The sequence below is a fragment of the Mus musculus genome, chromosome 11, assembly GCF_000001635.26.
Source record: "Mus musculus strain C57BL/6J chromosome 11, GRCm38.p6 C57BL/6J".
Taxonomy (NCBI): Eukaryota; Metazoa; Chordata; class Mammalia; order Rodentia; family Muridae; genus Mus; species Mus musculus.
In genome coordinates this window covers 80,341,019-80,359,430 of record NC_000077.6, presented here as the reverse complement: position 1 = coordinate 80,359,430, position 18,412 = coordinate 80,341,019, and the positions used below count along the sequence as shown (strand labels likewise).

General features: G+C 46.0%; 1 protein-coding gene across 9 annotated transcripts in view; it reads right to left on the bottom strand.

The window, feature by feature from the left end:
- Positions 1 to 3,444: 3,444 nt before the first annotated feature.
- Rhbdl3 (rhomboid like 3) overlaps positions 3,445 to 18,412 on the bottom strand; it is a 55,516-nt gene continuing 40,548 nt past the window's right edge. For 6 of the 9 annotated variants that reach the window (XM_006533326.4, XM_006533331.3, XM_011249021.2 and 3 more), the window contains 2 exons: positions 12,545 to 12,605; positions 3,464 to 6,019 (listed from right to left, as the gene is read on the bottom strand). In XM_006533326.4, coding sequence (XP_006533389.1) covers positions 5,560 to 6,019; positions 12,545 to 12,605 — 521 coding nt within the window. In that variant the 3' untranslated portion in view covers positions 3,464 to 5,559. Of the gene's footprint in view, positions 6,020 to 12,544; positions 12,606 to 18,412 lie in introns of all 9 variants that reach the window. The other 3 variants (XM_006533327.3, XM_006533329.3, NM_139228.3) reach the window with 2 other exon arrangements.

Genomic DNA, 18,412 nt, shown 5'->3' with positions numbered 1-18,412 from the left:
AAGTCCCATGCAACATTCAGGGGCCAAGAACAGGACCGGGGGTGTGGGGGTGTGTGCCTTAGGTATGGATCCAGCATACTAGTTACTATCAGCATGTGACTATGAGTCCTCCTCTGTTGTACAAATATGGGATTGTTCATAAGCATTTTACATAAAAATGTGAAATGAAAGCTATGAAAGTGGTGGTGCATGCCTTTAATCCCAGCACTTGGGAGGCTGAGGCAGGCAGGTTTCTGAGTTCGAGGCCAGCCTGGTCTACAGAGTGAGTTCCAGGACAGCTAGGGCTATACAGAGAAACCCTGTCTCAAAAAACCATAAATAAATAAATAAATGAAACAGCTATGAAAATGGCTGAGTATAGTGGCACACTCCTTTAGTCGAAGCACTCAGGAGTTAGAGGCAGGTGAATGTCTGTTTAAAATTAGCTAGGGAAGCCAGGGTTACATAGTGAGACCCTGTCTCAAAAAGCAAAACATTAGCTAGAAAAATACCTACCTCATTGTCTTAGGGTTTTACTGCTATGAACAGACACCATGACCAAGGCAACTCTTTTTTTTTTTTTTTTAAGATTTATTTCTTTATTATAAATAAGTACACTGTAGTTGTCTTCAGACACACCATAAGAGGGCATCAGATCTCATTACAGATGGTTGTGAGCCACCATGTGGTTGCTGGGATTTGAACTCAGGACCTTTGGAAGAACAGTCAGTTCTCCTAACCGCTGAGCCATCTCTCCAGCCCCCAAGGCAATGCTTATAAGGACAACATTTAATTGGGGCTGGCTTACAGGTTCAGAGGTTCAGTCTATTATCATCAAAGTGGGAGCATAGCAGCATCCAGGCAGCTAGGGTGAAGGTCTCCCCCTTACCCTCAGACAGGGTTTCTCTGTGTAGCCCTGGCTGTCCTGGAACTCACTCTATAGAGCAGGATGGCCTCAAACTCAGAAATCTGCCTGCCTCTGCCTCCCAAGTGTTGGGATTAAAGGGGTGCGCCACCACTGCCTGGCTAGGGTGAGGGTCTTAAAGCCCACACCCACAGTACATACCTACTCCAACAAGGCCACACCTCCTAATAGTGCCACTCTCTGGGCCGAGCATATTCAAACCATCATGTCTAGCATAAGTAGGAACTTAGTAAATTCTTTCTTTTTTTCCCCCCTTTCTTTCTTCCCCAAGGCAGGATTTCTCCGATTAGCCCTGGCTGTCCTGACTCAGAGATCTGCCTGTTCTCTGCCTCTGAGGCTGGAACTGAAGGTGTATGCTACCACGCTCAGTTTGTTTTCATTTCTTAAATTATCACTGGTAAACATCTTAGCAAGTTACTTGATGAATGAGAGTCTGACAGGAGGGAAGAGACAGGAAAGGAAAGGAAAGGAAAGGAAAGGAAAGGAAAGGAAAGGAAAGGAAAGGAAAGGAAAGGAAAGAGAAATGGGAGGATGTCAAAGGCAATGTAAGGAAGGAAGCAGCTTTTGGGTCTTCAAGGAGCTGCCTTGAAGCCACAGTTCAGGTACCTGGAGCCTGGGAGACTTCAGTGGAAAACCTCTGCAGGGGACTCAGCTCTGCGCATGGTACAAGTGGGCGATCAGTCAGCCTGAACCAACTGCACTCCTGATCTTAGTTCAGGGATGGCTCCTGCGGTGTTTTGAAACATTCTCCAATAATACACAGGAAATTGATGTGAAGGGAAGTAACCCCCACTCTGTACTTAACAGGGCAATTTAATCCTCCAGCACTCAATAGCAGTTAGCTGGAAAGATACACAGGCTGCTGCTGACCTGACACCGAGTTGGCTTCTCCAAGCCTCATCCATGCAAAGCCAGCTCAGCTGTTAAACTCCCAGAGTCCCAGGCTTCGCCTTGAGCATATATGGAGCTTCCATTCCCCCTCCTGGAGGTGAACTCGACCAGGCACCGTTCTCAAGATTACGATGTTGATGTTGATGGAACCTGGAAGCACTGGGCTTACTGAGGGAGAGAAAGAGGTCTCTAGGACATCTCAGAGATTTCTATCATAATACAATCATATTAACCACATATGTGTGGTTGAGATATATATATATATATATATATATATATATATATATGTATATATATATATATGATTAATATATGAACATATCTACATGTATTAATCATGTATAAAAGTATAATAAATAGAACTGGAGAGATGGCTCAGCAGTTAAGAGCACTGACTCCTCTTCCAGAGGTCCTGAATTCAATTCCCAGCAACCACATGGTGGCTTCCAACCATCTATAAAAGGGATCTGAAGCCCTCTTCTGGTGTGTCTGAAGACAGCTACAGTGCACTCATATAAATAAAATAAATCTTAAAAATGTATGGTATATATAATACATAATATATATTTTACATAATAAATAATATTATGTATAGTATATTAAGATATATACACATACCATATATACATGCACACATATATATACACACATGTATGTATATATGTGTATGTGTATATATATATATATATATATATATATATATACATATATATATATATATATATATTCCTGAGTAGATGTGTTGTTGACAAAGACAAGGCCATGTCAAAGACCCCAGTGTGTCATCCCCACAGGAGCAGCAATGCCTTCCCTGGAAGAGACTTGGAGAGATGGGAAAGGTTTCCTCTGGTCTGTGTGTGAATATAGATAGTGTGCAGAGAATGTCTACCGTAATTTTGCCCCTCCACATGTTTATGGCCTGAAGACTGCGTCCCTACAGAGACTGTGTCTACGAGGTTAGCTACACTTGCCTTCCTGTTCATCTGGATACCACAACCTGAGTTGCCTGTCCAACAGTATATATAAACACTTTGAGCTCGTGGGGCAGGGCTGGGGCTTCTCCATCCACATCCACTCAATCCCAGATTTTCCATTCTTGAATCCACGTATTTGTCATTTCTTCATTCTGTGGCCAACTGTCCATCCCTAGAGCGACTTGGAGGGAGGTACTTAGAACTAGATGAATGGAAGGGAAAAATAGGCCTGAGGGGACAGGGGGCTGAGACTCCTCTCTATCTGCTGGCACCCACCTCGAAAACTGTCCGGGAAGCGACCTATGTGGGTGTTTTCTTTTTTTCTTTTCTTTCTTTTTTTTTTTTTTTTAAGATTTATTTATTTATTATATGTAAGTACATTGTAGCTGTCTTCAGACACACTAGAAGAGGACATCAGATCACATTACAGATGGTTGTGAGGCACCATGTGGTTGCTGGGATTTGAACTCAGGAAGAGCAGTCGGTTCTCTTAACCGCTGAGCCATCTCTCCAGCCCAGTGGGTGTGTTTTCATGGAAAGAACCTTCAGTGTTCACCAACCACTCTGAGAAGGTTAAGGAAGACAGTGCCAACCACCAGTGCCAGAGCCACCCACCCACCACTGCCCGTTTTCACTCTCCCCACCCACCATGAACCAGACACAGGCAAAGCAGGTAGCATGGCAGCCCTTGAGGTCACTCCCTGAATAACCAACAGCTTAAAAAAATCTTTAATGGAATCTGTGCTCAAATAATATGTTACAACAAAAATATACAGAATGTACACAATACAAAAATATCTAGAAACCAACGTCGCGGCTAGTGTTTTGATTTTCACTTAGTCCTGGGAGGGCAGCTCACTGACGGGCACTGTTTTTAAGGCAGAGGAGAGTCAACGATTTGCAGCCAGCCCTGGGAAGCACACAGCACTGGGTAAACCTCATTATCTGCAAACTGAATTGGACACTAGAGGAAGATCTGGGTTCGGTGAGCGATGCCTCCACTAATGCTCTAGGCAAGAATGGTTCACATGGAAATGCAGAATTTAAAGAGCCCGGTTAGGGAGCTTCTCCTAATTAAAAAAAAAAAAATCAAGTGATGAATGGTATCATTAAAGAGAAATTCCTCTTTTTTTGAAAGCCCGTTTTCCCTTGTCTGGTTTCCATGAGTCTTCTCCCCTTTAAATGCAAGCTAGTCTACATAGCTGCTGTTTGGGGATTCCCCAGCCTTTGAGGCCAACCTACAGCCTCCAGCATGAGGAGTGACTCCCAGCCCTGATGGGTGGCCACATTGGAGAGAGGAAGGGCTGAGGGACTCAGGAGAATGGAGATGAGCTGGGAGGTATTGCTGGGATGGTGAGAGGACCAGGAGCAGTTCTCATCCTCCTGCCTCCCTCCAATCTCAGACCTGTGGTTCCTTATCCCAGGGGCTGAAAGTCCCTATAAAGGTCACCTGCCTCACAGCCTCCACTTAGGGTCCCCAGAAGCGTCTCGTGCCAGCCTGAGTAGACTGTCTCAGAGGAGCAGAGGCACTGGGCTCTGAGTCTACAGTTACCTTGCCAAACACCTGATGTGGCATCCCAGGCTGCTGGGGTATGGACAGCACAAGGCCACGCCCCCCAATCTCACTTCCCTGTAAGAGTACTTCCAAGTCCCTGTAGATGGAGCCATCTAACCCTCAGCTGCTCTCACTGGGGACATTCCCTCACCCAAGCTTCCCCAATTCTTCTCAGAGGCTACGTTTTCCACCAAAATATATTTTACTACAGCTTCTTGTCCCACTAATTCACATGGAGAGATGGCCACAGTATCACTGTCCTGGGCTTTCTTTCATCCCAAAGACTTCCTTCTACAGGCGGCAGTACAGACACAAAAGCTACCCCCAAGAGAACCAGAAGAATACAGCTGAGAGTTTTCTCTCAAATGTCTGGTAGTGCTTTGGTCTTCCCTCTAGCTCGACAGTTTTTCCACCAGTCAGTGGTGCTCAGCAGGTGTTTGGGAGGGCAAGATGGGAAAGGGGGTGCATGATGCTAAAGGCAAGGCCACTGAGCGAGCACTGGAGAGCACACTGCTGCTACCCATTCCAGAAATCCCCTGTAGATATCCTCTTGTGTACATTGTCTCCCACTTCTTCCCTCTGCAGCTTCTGACTTGCCTGACATTGCACACACACACACACACACACACACACACACACACACACACACAAAACCCTGTCTCCACACCCAAAGAGAGAGGCACAAAGTAGGGTCAGGGCAGTAGAAAGGAAAGAAGAGACCCCACAGTCCAGATAGGGCATGGATGCAGAGCGATGGTCTGGAATGCTGACTCGTGACTACAGGCAGGAAGAAGAAACCGTCCTGGAACTCTCTTGGGGGAACCTGGGATGAAGAAAGTCATTACCTCAGCACAGGGCCCTCCCCTAGGGCAAGAAAAAGGCCTGGAGCTTATAGCATCTCCCTGCCCAGCCCTAGGAGCAATGCCATAGCACCACTGACAGGACTGGAGCCTGGCTTGCTCTGGGCTCCCCCGGATCAAAGCCATCACATCCATTGCCAGAGCACCAGACCTTGAGCTGCAAAGAGAATGTGGCCTAGCCTACAGTCACCTCTGGGCCGTGGCAAGCCTGGCTGTGGCTATCCTCAGAACTTCTCTGTGTCTCTCCAGGTGGAGACTAGGGAAGAGGGCTATTTGCTCACTCTGTGGCAGTGAGAGGGAATGCATGGGACAAGCCCAAGCCACAGGGACAGCCACTCTTACCCTGCCTCAGACCTTACCCATGACTCCATATCATCAGACCAGCCTAGAAAGATGACAGCAGCCACATCCATCTCCCCACCATCCTTTCAAAGCAACACGCACCCCCCAGCTCCAACAGTCTCCGGTTCTCCCTGCTTTCACTGAATTGGAGATGAGAAGCAGATGCAGGTACTTTCTCGGGATGCTTCTGTTTCCCCGCCCTGCCTTGGACCTCTGGTCCCTTAGGGGGCGGGTGGCAGCTTCAAGTCCAGCAGTGTGTAGGCAAAGATGTTCCAGAAGACAGCAAACAGCACGAAGATGGTGTACATGGTCACAAAGATCCACCACAGCGACTGGTCCTGCAGCCTCTGCTCGTAATTTCTGAGAACCACCACGCCCAGGGTGATGCCCACGGCCACGCCACCCAAGTGTGCCACAAAGCTTGGGTGGGGGCACGGGGGATAAGCCGATGGGTGGAAACGGAGCCATACAGCCCTTCCGAACTCCATACTCACTGCAAAGGGAGGAGACAGAGACACATCATAGCATGGTCCCGGCAGGGGCTGGGGAGAGATCCGGCACACAGGTTGGCCACCCAGCGTCCATTAACTCATTCACTGTCATGAGGCCAAGGGCAGCAATCAGGGAGACAAAACTATCTCAAGAGTCTATGGGGCTTGGCGATAAATCATCAATTAATTACACTCACAAGGCCATTTCATTGAGAGTTTCAGGAATGAGGCAAAAAAAAAACAATAGAAAAATCCAAGCTGGGCACAAGGCAGGGCATCCCCAAGAGGGCCTCTTGAGGAAATGTCAGACAGGGCGTCTCAAGAGAAGATGTTTGGCCTGTCACCTGAATGTTGAGAGGAGTTCTGCTAGGAGACCCTAAGAAAGGCACAGCTCTGTCCGAAGGCCCTGGTATCTCTGTGGTCATGCTACATTGCCGGGACATTTTTTTTTCATCTGTCCACTGGTATAATGGCTCAGCATTGGTGAGCCTGGCTGCACAGGTAGAACATGGCCAACAACTTCTGTGTGCGCCGAACATGACACTCTGTAGATTGTTTCCACGTGTTACTTAGAAACCTCCAGAAAATCCTGAGAGCCAGTACCTTTGTGCTCAGGAGAAAGGGATGGAGAGGGAATGAGGATAAAGAAGGAAGAGCGCTAAGTCTAGGCTCCACTTTCACTACGGACCAGTGCTTCCCTTTGTGAACTTCAGGGCTGGGCAATAGTGCCATCCTGTGTCCCAGTACTCAAGTCATGGTAAAAGGACAGACTGCCTGCCTGCCTGCCTGGCTTCCTTCCTTCCTTCCTTCCTTCCTTCCTTCCTTCCTTCCTTCCTTCCTCTTTCCAACATGGGGCCTTACTATGGAGTTCTAGATATCTTAAAACTCAATGTAGTCAAGGCTGTCCTTGAATTCACAGAGATCTGTCTCCCCGGTCCTGGGATTAAAGACATGGACCATAAAGTCAGGCTGAGAGTACATTTTTTTTTTTTTTTTTTTTTTTGCTTTTTAAGTTTTCATCACGTGTGCGTTGTGTGTATGCGTGTGTAGTGTGTGTGTGTGTGTATGTGTGTGTGTTGCTAAGGTCAGAATAGCACATCATAACTCCTGGAGCTGGAGCTGGAATTACAGGTCTGTGGGAGCTGCCCAGTGTGGATTCTGAAACCTGAACTTCGGTGCTCTGGGAGAACAGCCAGCACTCTTAACCACTGAGCCATCTCTTTGGTCCCTGAGAGAGAAGGTATTATCCTTATTTTACAGACTGGCAAACCAAGGCAAGTCTGGCAGATTAAAAGACAGCCCTTTGACGGCAATGTTGTACCACTTCTTGTACCAGAGTGCCTCTTTCCACCTTAAACCATAGATTGCTAGGTGTCTTCAGAAAGAGCTGCAATTCCAAGGACAGCCAGCAGAGGGGGGAAAAGGAGCAGTGGGGCCTGGCTCAGCCATGCCAACCTGGTGGCATTTTCCTGCTGAGCTTATTCCTGGAGCCAGTTAAGAAAAACAGTGTGAAAGATGATGGATTCCACCCCTCCATCACTGTGTCAGCTTTTATCATTGGAAAAAAAGGTGTATGTATGTATGTATGTATTTGGGTACTTTGCATGTCTGTATATCTGCACACCAGAGGACATCAGACAGACAGGTGTGGGCTTATATGTGGGTGCTGGGAATTGAACTTGGGACGTTCTGGAAGAGCAGTGAGTGCTCTTAACCACTGAGCCATCTCTCCAGCCCCAGAAAAAGTTGGTTTTTTATTTTGTTTTTTTTTGTTTTTGTTTTTTTGTTTTTGTTTTTTTTTGTTTTTTTTTGTTTTGTTTTGTTTTTTTTTTTTTTTGAGACAGGGTTTCCCTGTATAGCCCTGGCTGTCCTGGAACTCACTCTGTAGACCAGGCTGGCCTCGAACTCAGAAATCTGCCTGCCTCTGCCTCCCAAGTGCTGGGATTAAAGGCGTGTGCCACCACTGCCTGGCTCAGGAGGTGTGGCCTTATTGGAAGAAGTGTGTCACTGTGTAGGCGGGCTTTGAGGGCACCTAATGTTCAAACTCCACCCAAGGAAGAAGAGACCCTCCTTCTGCCTGCCTTCAGAAGATAGTTTCCTTCTGATCAAGATGTAGAGCTCTCAGCTCCTCCAACACTACACCTGCCTGGATGCTGCCATGCTTCCTGCCATAATGATAATGGACTAAACCTCTGAAAGTGTAAGCCAGCCCAAATTAAATGTTGGCCTTTATAAGAGTTGCCTTGGTCATGGTGTCTCTACACAGCAATGAAACCCTAAGACAGATGCCAGAAGAGGGTGTCATATACCCTGGAAATGGAGTTACAGATAGTTGTGAGCTGTTGTGTGCGTGCTTGGAACTGAACCCAGGTCCTCTGCAAGAATAGCAAATGCTCTTAACCCTTGAGCCATCTCTCTAGCCCCTCTACCCCACCCCCTTTTTGTTTTTAAAAATGGGGTCTCTAATTGAACCTGAATCTTGCAGCTCACTGTTTAGAATAAGCTGGCTGGCCAGCCCCTATGCTAGGATTACAGGCAAGTATACTTACTATGCTTGGCTTTTCTTACATGGGTGGTAGGGATTTGAACTCAGATCCACCTACTTTCAAAGCAAGTGCTCTTAACCACCACGCCATCTCTCTAACCCCTCAATCCATTTTTTGACATCATAATGCAGCTATGTCTCTCTGTCATATCCTTCAGCCTCTCTCCTGTGGTAAGCCTTCCGTGGCCTCTCAGTGTATGTATCAGGATGGAGGTTTCTGCCTTTGCCTTTAAGATCACCATCACCTAACTCCTATGATCTCGTTGGCTTTATTTCTTCTCACAAGTACACACAGTCCCAAGCCCCAGTTTTTCCTGCCATGATCATTTGCCTACTAAGGCCTATTCTTGTGTCACCTCTGCCAGGCATACTGTCACCCTCCCCACCTTTTTAGACAGAGTTGTAATTTTGGTTTCTTAAACAACAAACAAACAAACAAACAAAACAAGAAAGGCCGGAGAGATGGTTCAGTGGTTAAAAAGCACTGGCTGTTCTTCCAGAGGACCCAGGTTTAATTCCCAGCACCTACATGGCAGCTCACCTCTGTCTGTAACTCCTGTTCCAGGGATCTAATGCCTCACACAGACACACAAGCAGGCAGAACACCAATGCACATACAATAAAAATAAACTACATATAAAACACACAATACTGATATTAGAAAGTGTTTCTGTTTTATTCTCAGGTGTAGGAATGGGGGTTGCTTTGGACTGTTCACAGCAGCTGACTATAATTTGCCTCACGCTCTAGCAGAGGTGTGGTTTTGACCGCTGCAGATAGTTTCTGCGGTTGTATGGCATTTGGAATTCTGGGAATGTTTCCGAGGGTATATAAATGATATATTCCTGATATAGCCCTGAGAGGAGGGTTGGTTGTGGTTTGTTGTAGTCATGCTCAAAGAAGAAACAAGACAAAATTAGATTCAAATTCAGGGTTCTCTCTCTCTCACTCTCTCTCTCTCTCTCTCTCTCTCTCCATCCATCTTTTTCTCCTATCTAGAGATAGGATGCAAAAGTATCTTTCATTCACCTGTCATCTCCAAGGCTACCTCCATCTGCTAATCTGGAAACTTTAGCCTCCACACAATCTTATCTAGGCTTAGAGTGTTTTCAGCCTCTGAGATTTACTGTCAAATAAACTTTCTTTCTACTTCTTTCTGAACTCTGGCCAGTTCAACTCAGCTGTCCTGGCTCAAACTCCTCTCCAAGCTGATTAATTGCTCTCTCTCTCTCTTTCTCTCTCTCTCTCTCTCTCTCTCTCTCTCTCTCTCGAGACAGACTCTTTGCTCTGCTCTAGCAATCTGTTCCTTTTTATTATTATTTATTTTATGCAGTACACTGTAGATGTACAGATGGTTGTGAGCCATCATGTGGTTGCTGGGAATTGAACTCAGGACCTCTGCTAATCTCTGGCCCAAAGATTTATTTATTATTATATGTAAGTACACTGTAGCTGTCTTCAGACACCCCAGAAGAGGGTATCAGATCTCATTACAGATGGTTGTGAGCCACCATGTGGTTGCTGAGATTTGAACTCAGGACCTTCAGAAGAGCAGTCAGGGCTTTTAACCACTAAGCCATCTCTCCAGCCCTCTAGCAATCTGCTCTTTTTTATTTTTTTAGGATTTATTTATTTTAAATTTAATTATATGAGTTCACTGTAGCTGTCTTCAGACACACTAGAAGAAGGAGTCAGATCCCATTACAGATGGTTGTGAGCCACCATGTGGTTGCTGGGAATTGAACTCAGGACCTCTGGAAAAAAGCAGCCAGTGCTCTTAACCGCTGAGCCATCTCTCCAGCCCTCTAGCAATCTGCTCTTTTTTATTTCTTTTAGGATTTATTTATTTTAAATTTAATTATATGAGTTCACTGTAGCTGTCTTCAGACACACTGGAAGAAGGCGTCAGATCCCATTACAGATGGTTGTGAGCCACCATGTGGTTGCTGGGAATTGAACTCAGGACCTCTGGAAAAAGCAGCCAGTGCTCTTAACCGCTGAGCCATCTCTCCAGCCCCTAGCAACCTGTTCTAATCTTCTGGCACCTTTTCATTCTCTAGCTCATTATGTCTTCACCTGTGTCTAGCTTGTTTCTCTGCAACCTGTCTCAGAACAGCTGTCCCTGGTTAAACTGTCTCCTCTCTCTTTTTCTCAGTGATGCTCTCCCTTAAGTAGCCTCTCTTTCTTCTCTTCTCAGGGGAGTTGGGCAGATCCTCTTCTGTCAAATCTTTCTCTGATTCATCACTTTGTCTGATGCTCAATTAGACATCGCTTTTAAACATAGGTGCTTCCTTCTACAAACTAACTTTACCTTCATTGTTTGGGATTAAAGGAGTATGCTAAAGGCTGAGCCACACCACTAGAAACAGGTTTTTCTAGTAAATAACACAATCTCTGGGTTCACAGTATGATCAAATATTCTGCAATATTTGATTAAAATAATTTATTTTGTTTAAAAAAACAATAGGGGACAGGAGGAAACCAGGGAGCGTGGGAAAAAGAACCCACAAAGTAGTAAAGACCAGCTCTACAGAGCCTCACTATATATGACTGACCTGGAATTGGTTATGTGGACCACAGTAGCCTTGTATTTACAGAGTTCCACTTCCCTTAGCCTATCATGTGCTGGGATTAAAGGTGTGAACCACAAAGCTTACATATCCTCTTACACTTGGTCAGTTGCTGAATACAGCTAGTCTTTATGTTTAGGCTTCTCAGCCAGTACAAATGACCTGTCCTGACTAAGGTCCCAGCACAAGCTGCACATAGGTGTCACTACGGTCTGTGACTCTACTAAAATGGAAAGCATTTCTTTTTGTTTTGTTTTTGGCAGAAGTGGGGGGGGGGGGCTGGAGAGCAGCCTGAAGATAATATTTTAGTAGTCCAAGTTGGCCTCAAAACTCAATCCTCTTGGAGCTGGAGAGATAGCTTAGCCGTTACAAGTATGCTGCTCTTGATGTTGTTGTTGTTTGGTTTTTGGTTTGGTTTGGATTTGGAGAGAAGGTTTCTCTCTGTAGCCCTAGCTATTCTGGAACTAGCTCTGTAGATCTGTCTGTCTGTCTCTGCCTCCCAGGGACTGGGGTTAAAGGCATGTCTATAAAAAAAGTTTAAGAAGTGAGGCTGTGAGAGACGGCTCAGTGGTGAAGAGTATCTGTTGCTATTGCAGAGGACCCAGGTTCAATTCCCAGCACCTACATGACGGCTCCTAACTTTCTATTACTCCAGTTCTAGGGGATTTGATGTCCTATTCTGACCTCCTTGGGCACAAGACATAGATGTGGTTCACAGACATACAGACAGACAACACATACATATACATGAAATAAAAACCATTTTTTAAAATTTAGGAAGGGTCTGGGTGATGTGGTTCAGTTGGTAGAGTGCTTGCCCAGGACACACAAATCCTAGCTCCATAGAAAAACCAGTGCGGTGACAGAAGCCTAAATCCCAGCATGTGAGAAGTGAAGAAAGACGGATCAAAAGTTCAAGGCCATCCTTGGCTATTTAGTGAGTTCAAGGCCAACATGGACTACATAAGGCCCTCTCTCAAAAAACAAAACAAAAAAAGGTTAAGAAGTATCAAGCAATATGAAGAGAAAGGTTTTCTCAGAACGTCCCTGCTGTGGCCACATTACTGATAGGCCTCACTTTACTACCGGCTCTTGAAGGGTAAGGACAGAGCCTGTACACACACATCCCCCTCACCCCTCCACACAGTCCCCCTCACCCCTCCACACACATCCCCCTCACTCCTCCACACAGTCCCCCTCACCCCTCCACACACATCCCCCTCACTCCTCCACACACATCCCCCTCACCCCTCCACACAGTCCCCCTCACCCCTCCACACACATCCCCCTCACTCCTCCACACAGTCCCCCTCACCCCTCCACACACATCCCCCTCACTCCTCCACACACATCCCCCTCTCCCCTCCACACACATCCCCCTCACCCGTCCCTGAAGGCTCAGCCATACTCACTACAGATCAAGGCCACAGCCATCCGCAGCAGCTTGAACTGGCACTTCATGCCTGACCAGTTCTAGAGGAAAGGGAGAGAGTTCTGTCAGTTTGGGATCAGACCCCACCCCTTAGGTAAGAGACTTGAAAAGACTTGAAAAGAAGCCACTCCAGGAAGTGCTGAGTGAGGGCTAGGGCTTAGGGATAGACCATTCCAGCATGGCTTTAAGATTTCCGACAATGGTGAGATTATCCCAGGTCTACACAGCATGTAGATCCACCTCCGACAGTGAACTCCTTGAGATCTGGACTCTTTGCTGTGGCCCCTGGGAGACAAGAAATGTGGAACAGGACACCTAGCAGGGTCAACCTGGAACCATCAGGGTAAGAATCATGCCCGTGAAGAATGAGTGAGGACCACAGGAGCCTCCAACCCTCCAACCCAGGAGGGGTCACGTTCACTGTGGTCGAGTCTCAAGCTGAGCCACGACAATGTGCAAACACTGCTTGTGTTCCAGACAAGTCCATCTCTAACATGCACAAACCTAAGGGCCTGCTGTGTGGATCATGGGTTTCTTGTCACTGAGGTACCAAATGAGGCTTCAGCACCTGAGGCGTGAGCTCGAGCAGAGGAGTGGCCAGATGGCCTTCAAACAGGCCTCTCTCTCCCCAGAAAATCTCAAAAAACCCTAAGCCTCCAGAGCAAATAAACAGAATACAATTATTCACCTTACAAAAGGATTTTTCTTTGTACAAAAGACTCCTCCGTGGGGTTCTTCTGAGGGGCTCCTCTGCGGAGCACTCAAAGCACAATTCCACTTACACAGACGCATGCACACACAGTGGAGGTGAGCCTGGGCTCTGCCTGGCTAAAGAGGAAACTAGGCATAGCCAGGGACTTTGGTTCCCTCCCATCCATTCAGTCTGCCCCATTGGCTGTCCCAGGCCCTGCTCCAGGACATTGTAAACTTCACAGGGGCCCCAAGTAGTAGGGAAGTGGAAGAAGCAAGCCTTGGAAAAACTGCAGAGAAAATTTCCTTTTTCTTAATCAGAACTTGCTGGAAGTATTCTGTCTTAATGCTGTGAACAAGCCATAACTTCTAAGAGTTTCAGTTTCTTTTTTTAAAAAGATTTATTTATTTCATGTATGTGGGTACACTGTCACTGTCTTCAGACACACCAGAAGAGGGCATTGGATCCCATTACAGATGGTTGTGAGCCACTGTGTAGTTGCTGGGACTTGAACTCGGGACCTCTGGGAGAGCAGCCGGCGCTCTTAACCGCTGAGCAATCTCACCAGCCCCTGAGTTTCATTTTCTTAAGATAAAGAAAGGGTTCCTAACCAAAAGAAGGAGGAGGAGGAGAGGAGGAGAGGAAGAAAGGAGGAGGAAGAGGAGGAGGAGGAGAAGGAAGAGGAGGGAAGGAAGGAAAGAAGGAAGGGAGGGAGGGAGGACAGAAAAGCAGAGGTAGAAAAGCAAGCTGTTAACCCCAGCACTCAGGAGGCAGAGGCAGGTGGATCTCCGAGTTCAAGGTCAGCCTGGTTTACAGAGTGAGTTCCAGGACAGGACAGGGGTACATAGAGAAGCCCTGTCTTGAAAAAACAAAACAAAACAAAACAAAAAATCAAATGCACAATTATAGTTATTTTTAAAAAATATATTACTTGGCTGGCTAGATGGCTTGCTGCCAAGTATAAGCTAAATCTGTTCCCCGGGACCTACAGAGGGAAGAGAAGTGATTCCTGCAAGCTGCCCCTTAACCGCTGCACATGCAGCATGGTACACACATTGCTCAGCCCCAGACACAGAAGTGAATAAGATAAAACATCTCTAAAGGATTTTAAAATGTACTGTCTAGTAAGTTATTTTGCTAATTGCTTTGTAAATAACAAGTGTTCTGTATTCAATAAACTTAAAATCTTTCAGAGTTAAAGAAGACTAGGAGGTAGGGGAGAAGGAAGAGGAAAAAGAGAGGGGGGAGGAGGAGGAGGAGGAGGAGGAGGAGGATCAGTTTGGAAGGCTGGAAGATACCAAGTCCCAGACCCGCAACACGAAGCACATTGAGACCCAGTCCACAACCAGCCCCCTTCACTATGGAGGTGGGCGGCACACAGCCCTCTTAAACGACAAAGTCTAACATCTGCTTGTTGGAGTCTCTTTAGAAGCAAATGGCAGGGTAAAACTGGGACTTCTAGTGTCTATCAAAGCATCTTTTTTTTTAAAGATGTATTTATTATTATAGATAAGTACACTGTAGCTGACTTCAGACACACCAGAAGAGGGAGTCAGATCTCATTACAGATGGTTGTGATCCATCTTGTGGTTGATGGGATTTGAACTCAGGACCTTTGGAAGAGCAGTCAGTGCTCTTACCTGCTGAGCCATCTCTCCAGCCCCTATCAAAGCATCTTACCACAGAGACAGGGAACAAAACAGGGGTCAGTGCTTCTCATGGACCCAGGAACCCAATCCCTGAGGTGGACCTCGTTCCTCCTGCAGCCAGAAGGTGGTAGGCCACGTGACCTTCAGATGCTATGATCACAGGCTCATGCTTCAGTTTCAGATATATAAAAAAAAAAGCTTTGTAGATGGCATGGTGTTGTCTGCTGCCCAGGAGTGTGACCACATGTGATGGCCGGACTGTACATGTAAAGGTTACATGGGGTGGGAAGGAGGTGGAATGGCAGGAGAGCTTCCTTAGCAAGTATAAGACCCTGAGTTCTAGTCCCAGGAAAAAGAAGAAAGAAGGAGGCAGGGATGGAAGAAAGGAAAATGATTTATTAAAAAGTAAATTCTGACTGGGTAGTGGTGGCACATGTCTTTTTTTTTTTTTTTTTTTTTGGTTTTTCGAGACAGGGTTTCTCTGTATAGCCCTGGCTGTCCTGGAGCTCACTTTGTAGACCAGGCTGGCCTCAAACTCAGAAATCCACCTGCCTCTGCCTCCCGAGTGCTGGGATTAAAGGTGTGCGCCACCATGCCCGGCTGGCACATGTCTTTAATCCCAGCACTCATGAGGAAGAAGTAGGCGGATTTCTGTGAGTTTGAGGCCAGCTTGGTCTACAGAGTAAGTCCCAGGACAGCCCAGGCTGAGATACGTTCTTGCTATATAGCCAGGCTGGCTTCTAACTGTGATTCTCGTGCTTTGGCCCTGCAACTGCTTGGATTTCAGGTATGTGCATGGTCTCAATGTTGCATATGAAGACGTGGTCTCTTCCACTGGGTCTTGAGACATAGTCAGGTAGAGTGAGTTAGAATATCTCAGCTGTCTTCCCTTGCGGAGGTCTTCTGCCTCTATGCTCCTTCTGTTCTTCATCTGGGATCAGCCTTAAAGAACACTATTCGGGGCTGAGCATATAGCTCAGTTGTAGAGTGCTTCCCTCGCATGCACAAAGCCCTGGGCACTACATAAAGCAGAGGTGGAGGCACACAGAAAGTAATAATGGCTGTGTCAGATCAAGAATAGACATCACTGGGGAGGCTCCTAACTCCCCCCCATTTTTTAAAGATTTATTTATTTATTTTATGTATGTGAGCACACTGTAGCTGTACAGATGGTTGTGAGCCGTCATGTAGTTGTTGGGGATTGAATTTTTAGGACCTCTGCTAACTCCAGTCAACTCTGCTCGGTCAGTCCCTGCTTGCTCTGCCCAAAGATTTATTTATTATTATATATAAGTACACTGTAACTGTCTTCAGGCACACCAAAAGAGGGCGTCAGATCTCATTATTATGGGTGATTGTGAACCACCATGTGGTTGCTGGGACTTGAACTCAAGACCTTCAAAAGCACAGTTGGTGCTCTTACCCGCTGAGCCATCTTGCCAGCTCTTAACTCCCTTTTCTCCAGTGTCCTTGTTTGTGAATTTGACACAAACAGTCCCTATGTCAATCACCAACTTTATCAGATGATTGTAAAGAATGAAATGAATTAACAAGCATAAAATAGTAATTATATGTTATGGGCATCCTATCAAAGTCTAATCTTAGTATAATGTAAAATCTCAGTCTAATCCAGACCCTGGAAAAACATGATGAGTTCACCCTTCCATATCAATTCCATATGTTACTCCCTCCCTCTCCCAGTTCACAGCCACTCTCTAAGAGATTGTGAAACATTTTGTCTGCCTTTCTTCTCTACCCAGCTGCTCAGGGAGCTGAGGGAATTCCAATCTCCCAGCAGTGAAGGGGTTAAATTACAGTCTTCGCTGCCCTTCAGCTTCTTATTTTTACAGACCCATTATTCCCTCCAGGAAATGAGTGCCTTGGAACACCAGGAGAGGAGTCTCACACAGCAGGCGCTGCCTCTGCTCTAAGTGTGGAAGAGCTCAGGCCCCTGGGAAACCAGACCTCTCACAGGCCCTCCAATTCCAGTCTCTCTCACAGCCACAGAACAAGTAGGGTACCAGTCTCCCTCATATCATGTTCACCCAATTAAAAGCACTTGCCTAGCGTGTGTGAGGCCCTGGGTTCAATGCTCAGTACAACGCACACACACACACACACACACACACACACACACACACAAAATTACTCGCACATAAACACACAAAATCATACATATACACACATAATCACATACACACAAACACAATCACACACACACTATCACACACAATCACACACATACAATATCACACACTCAGACAATCACACACACAAACACAATCATACACACATAATCACACACACACACACACACACACACACACACACAAATACACACATACACAATCACACACACCATGAAAGCATGGCACATAAACCAGGCATGGTTTATCTCTCCTACAAGAGGCTATTCACTTAATTACATAAACCTTAGGGCAGAGGTTTTTTCTTTGTTTTAGCAGCTATCTTTCTTGAGCTTTGACAATGAAATTCAGTTTGCAAAGATTTGCTTCTCAAATATTTTTGGAAAACATGGAACACACAGCAACGTATAAGTAAATAGCTTGCATATTTAGAAATGGAACTGTGGGTTATGGGCCCAGCAGGCAATTAATAAATTATTCCATCAGGTGGATCTTTCTATTTTCAGTGTTTAAAATAAGAAGTCTTGATTGAAAGCCTTTTTGTGAGCCACATCTTTGGCTGGAATGGTTTCTGACTTTAATTCTTTGGTGTCAATTGGAAGTTTTTAAAAATCTCTCTCTCTCTCTCTCTCTCTCTCTCACACACACACACACACACACACACACACACACACACACACACACACATTCAGGGTCTATTAAACTAATTGTTTGTGTGCCCATGTGTATGTGTGTATCTATGTGTGTGATTCTGTATGTCTGAGTGTGAGTGAAGACAGGTGTGCCAAGGTGCAGATGTGACGGTCAAGGACAACCTCTTCCACATTGCTTAGACAGGGTCTTTACTGTTTGCTACTGCATTTTCCAGACTAGCTGGTTCATGAGCTTCTGGCGATTGACTTGTCTCATAGTCCATCTCCTTAAAGGGATGCTGGGTACGCTACCACACCCAGCTCTGCGTGGTCCTAGCGCCTGGATTCAGATTCTCAGGCTGGTGCAGTCAACCCCTTACCTACCGAGCCACCTTCTCAGATCCTGGTTTTGCTTTTGAGACATGTTTTTTCTATGTAGCCCAGGCTGGCCTTGAACTCTTGATCCTCCTGCCTAAGCCTTCCAAATGGGAGGATTACAGGTGTGTACTACCACAACCATAAGACATACTTTTATGTAGGGCAAAAAAATATCTCAAATTTAACAGCTAGTCCTGAGAACAGAAGGGCTACACATTTTTCTGGGATATAGCAGAAGCTTTAATCACACATTTTTTTGATCTCTGTCTGTAGATATGAAGTGTAATTCATACGTTAAATAATCACATACAACGCTGGCAAGATGGCTCAGTAGGAAATGGCATCTGTCAG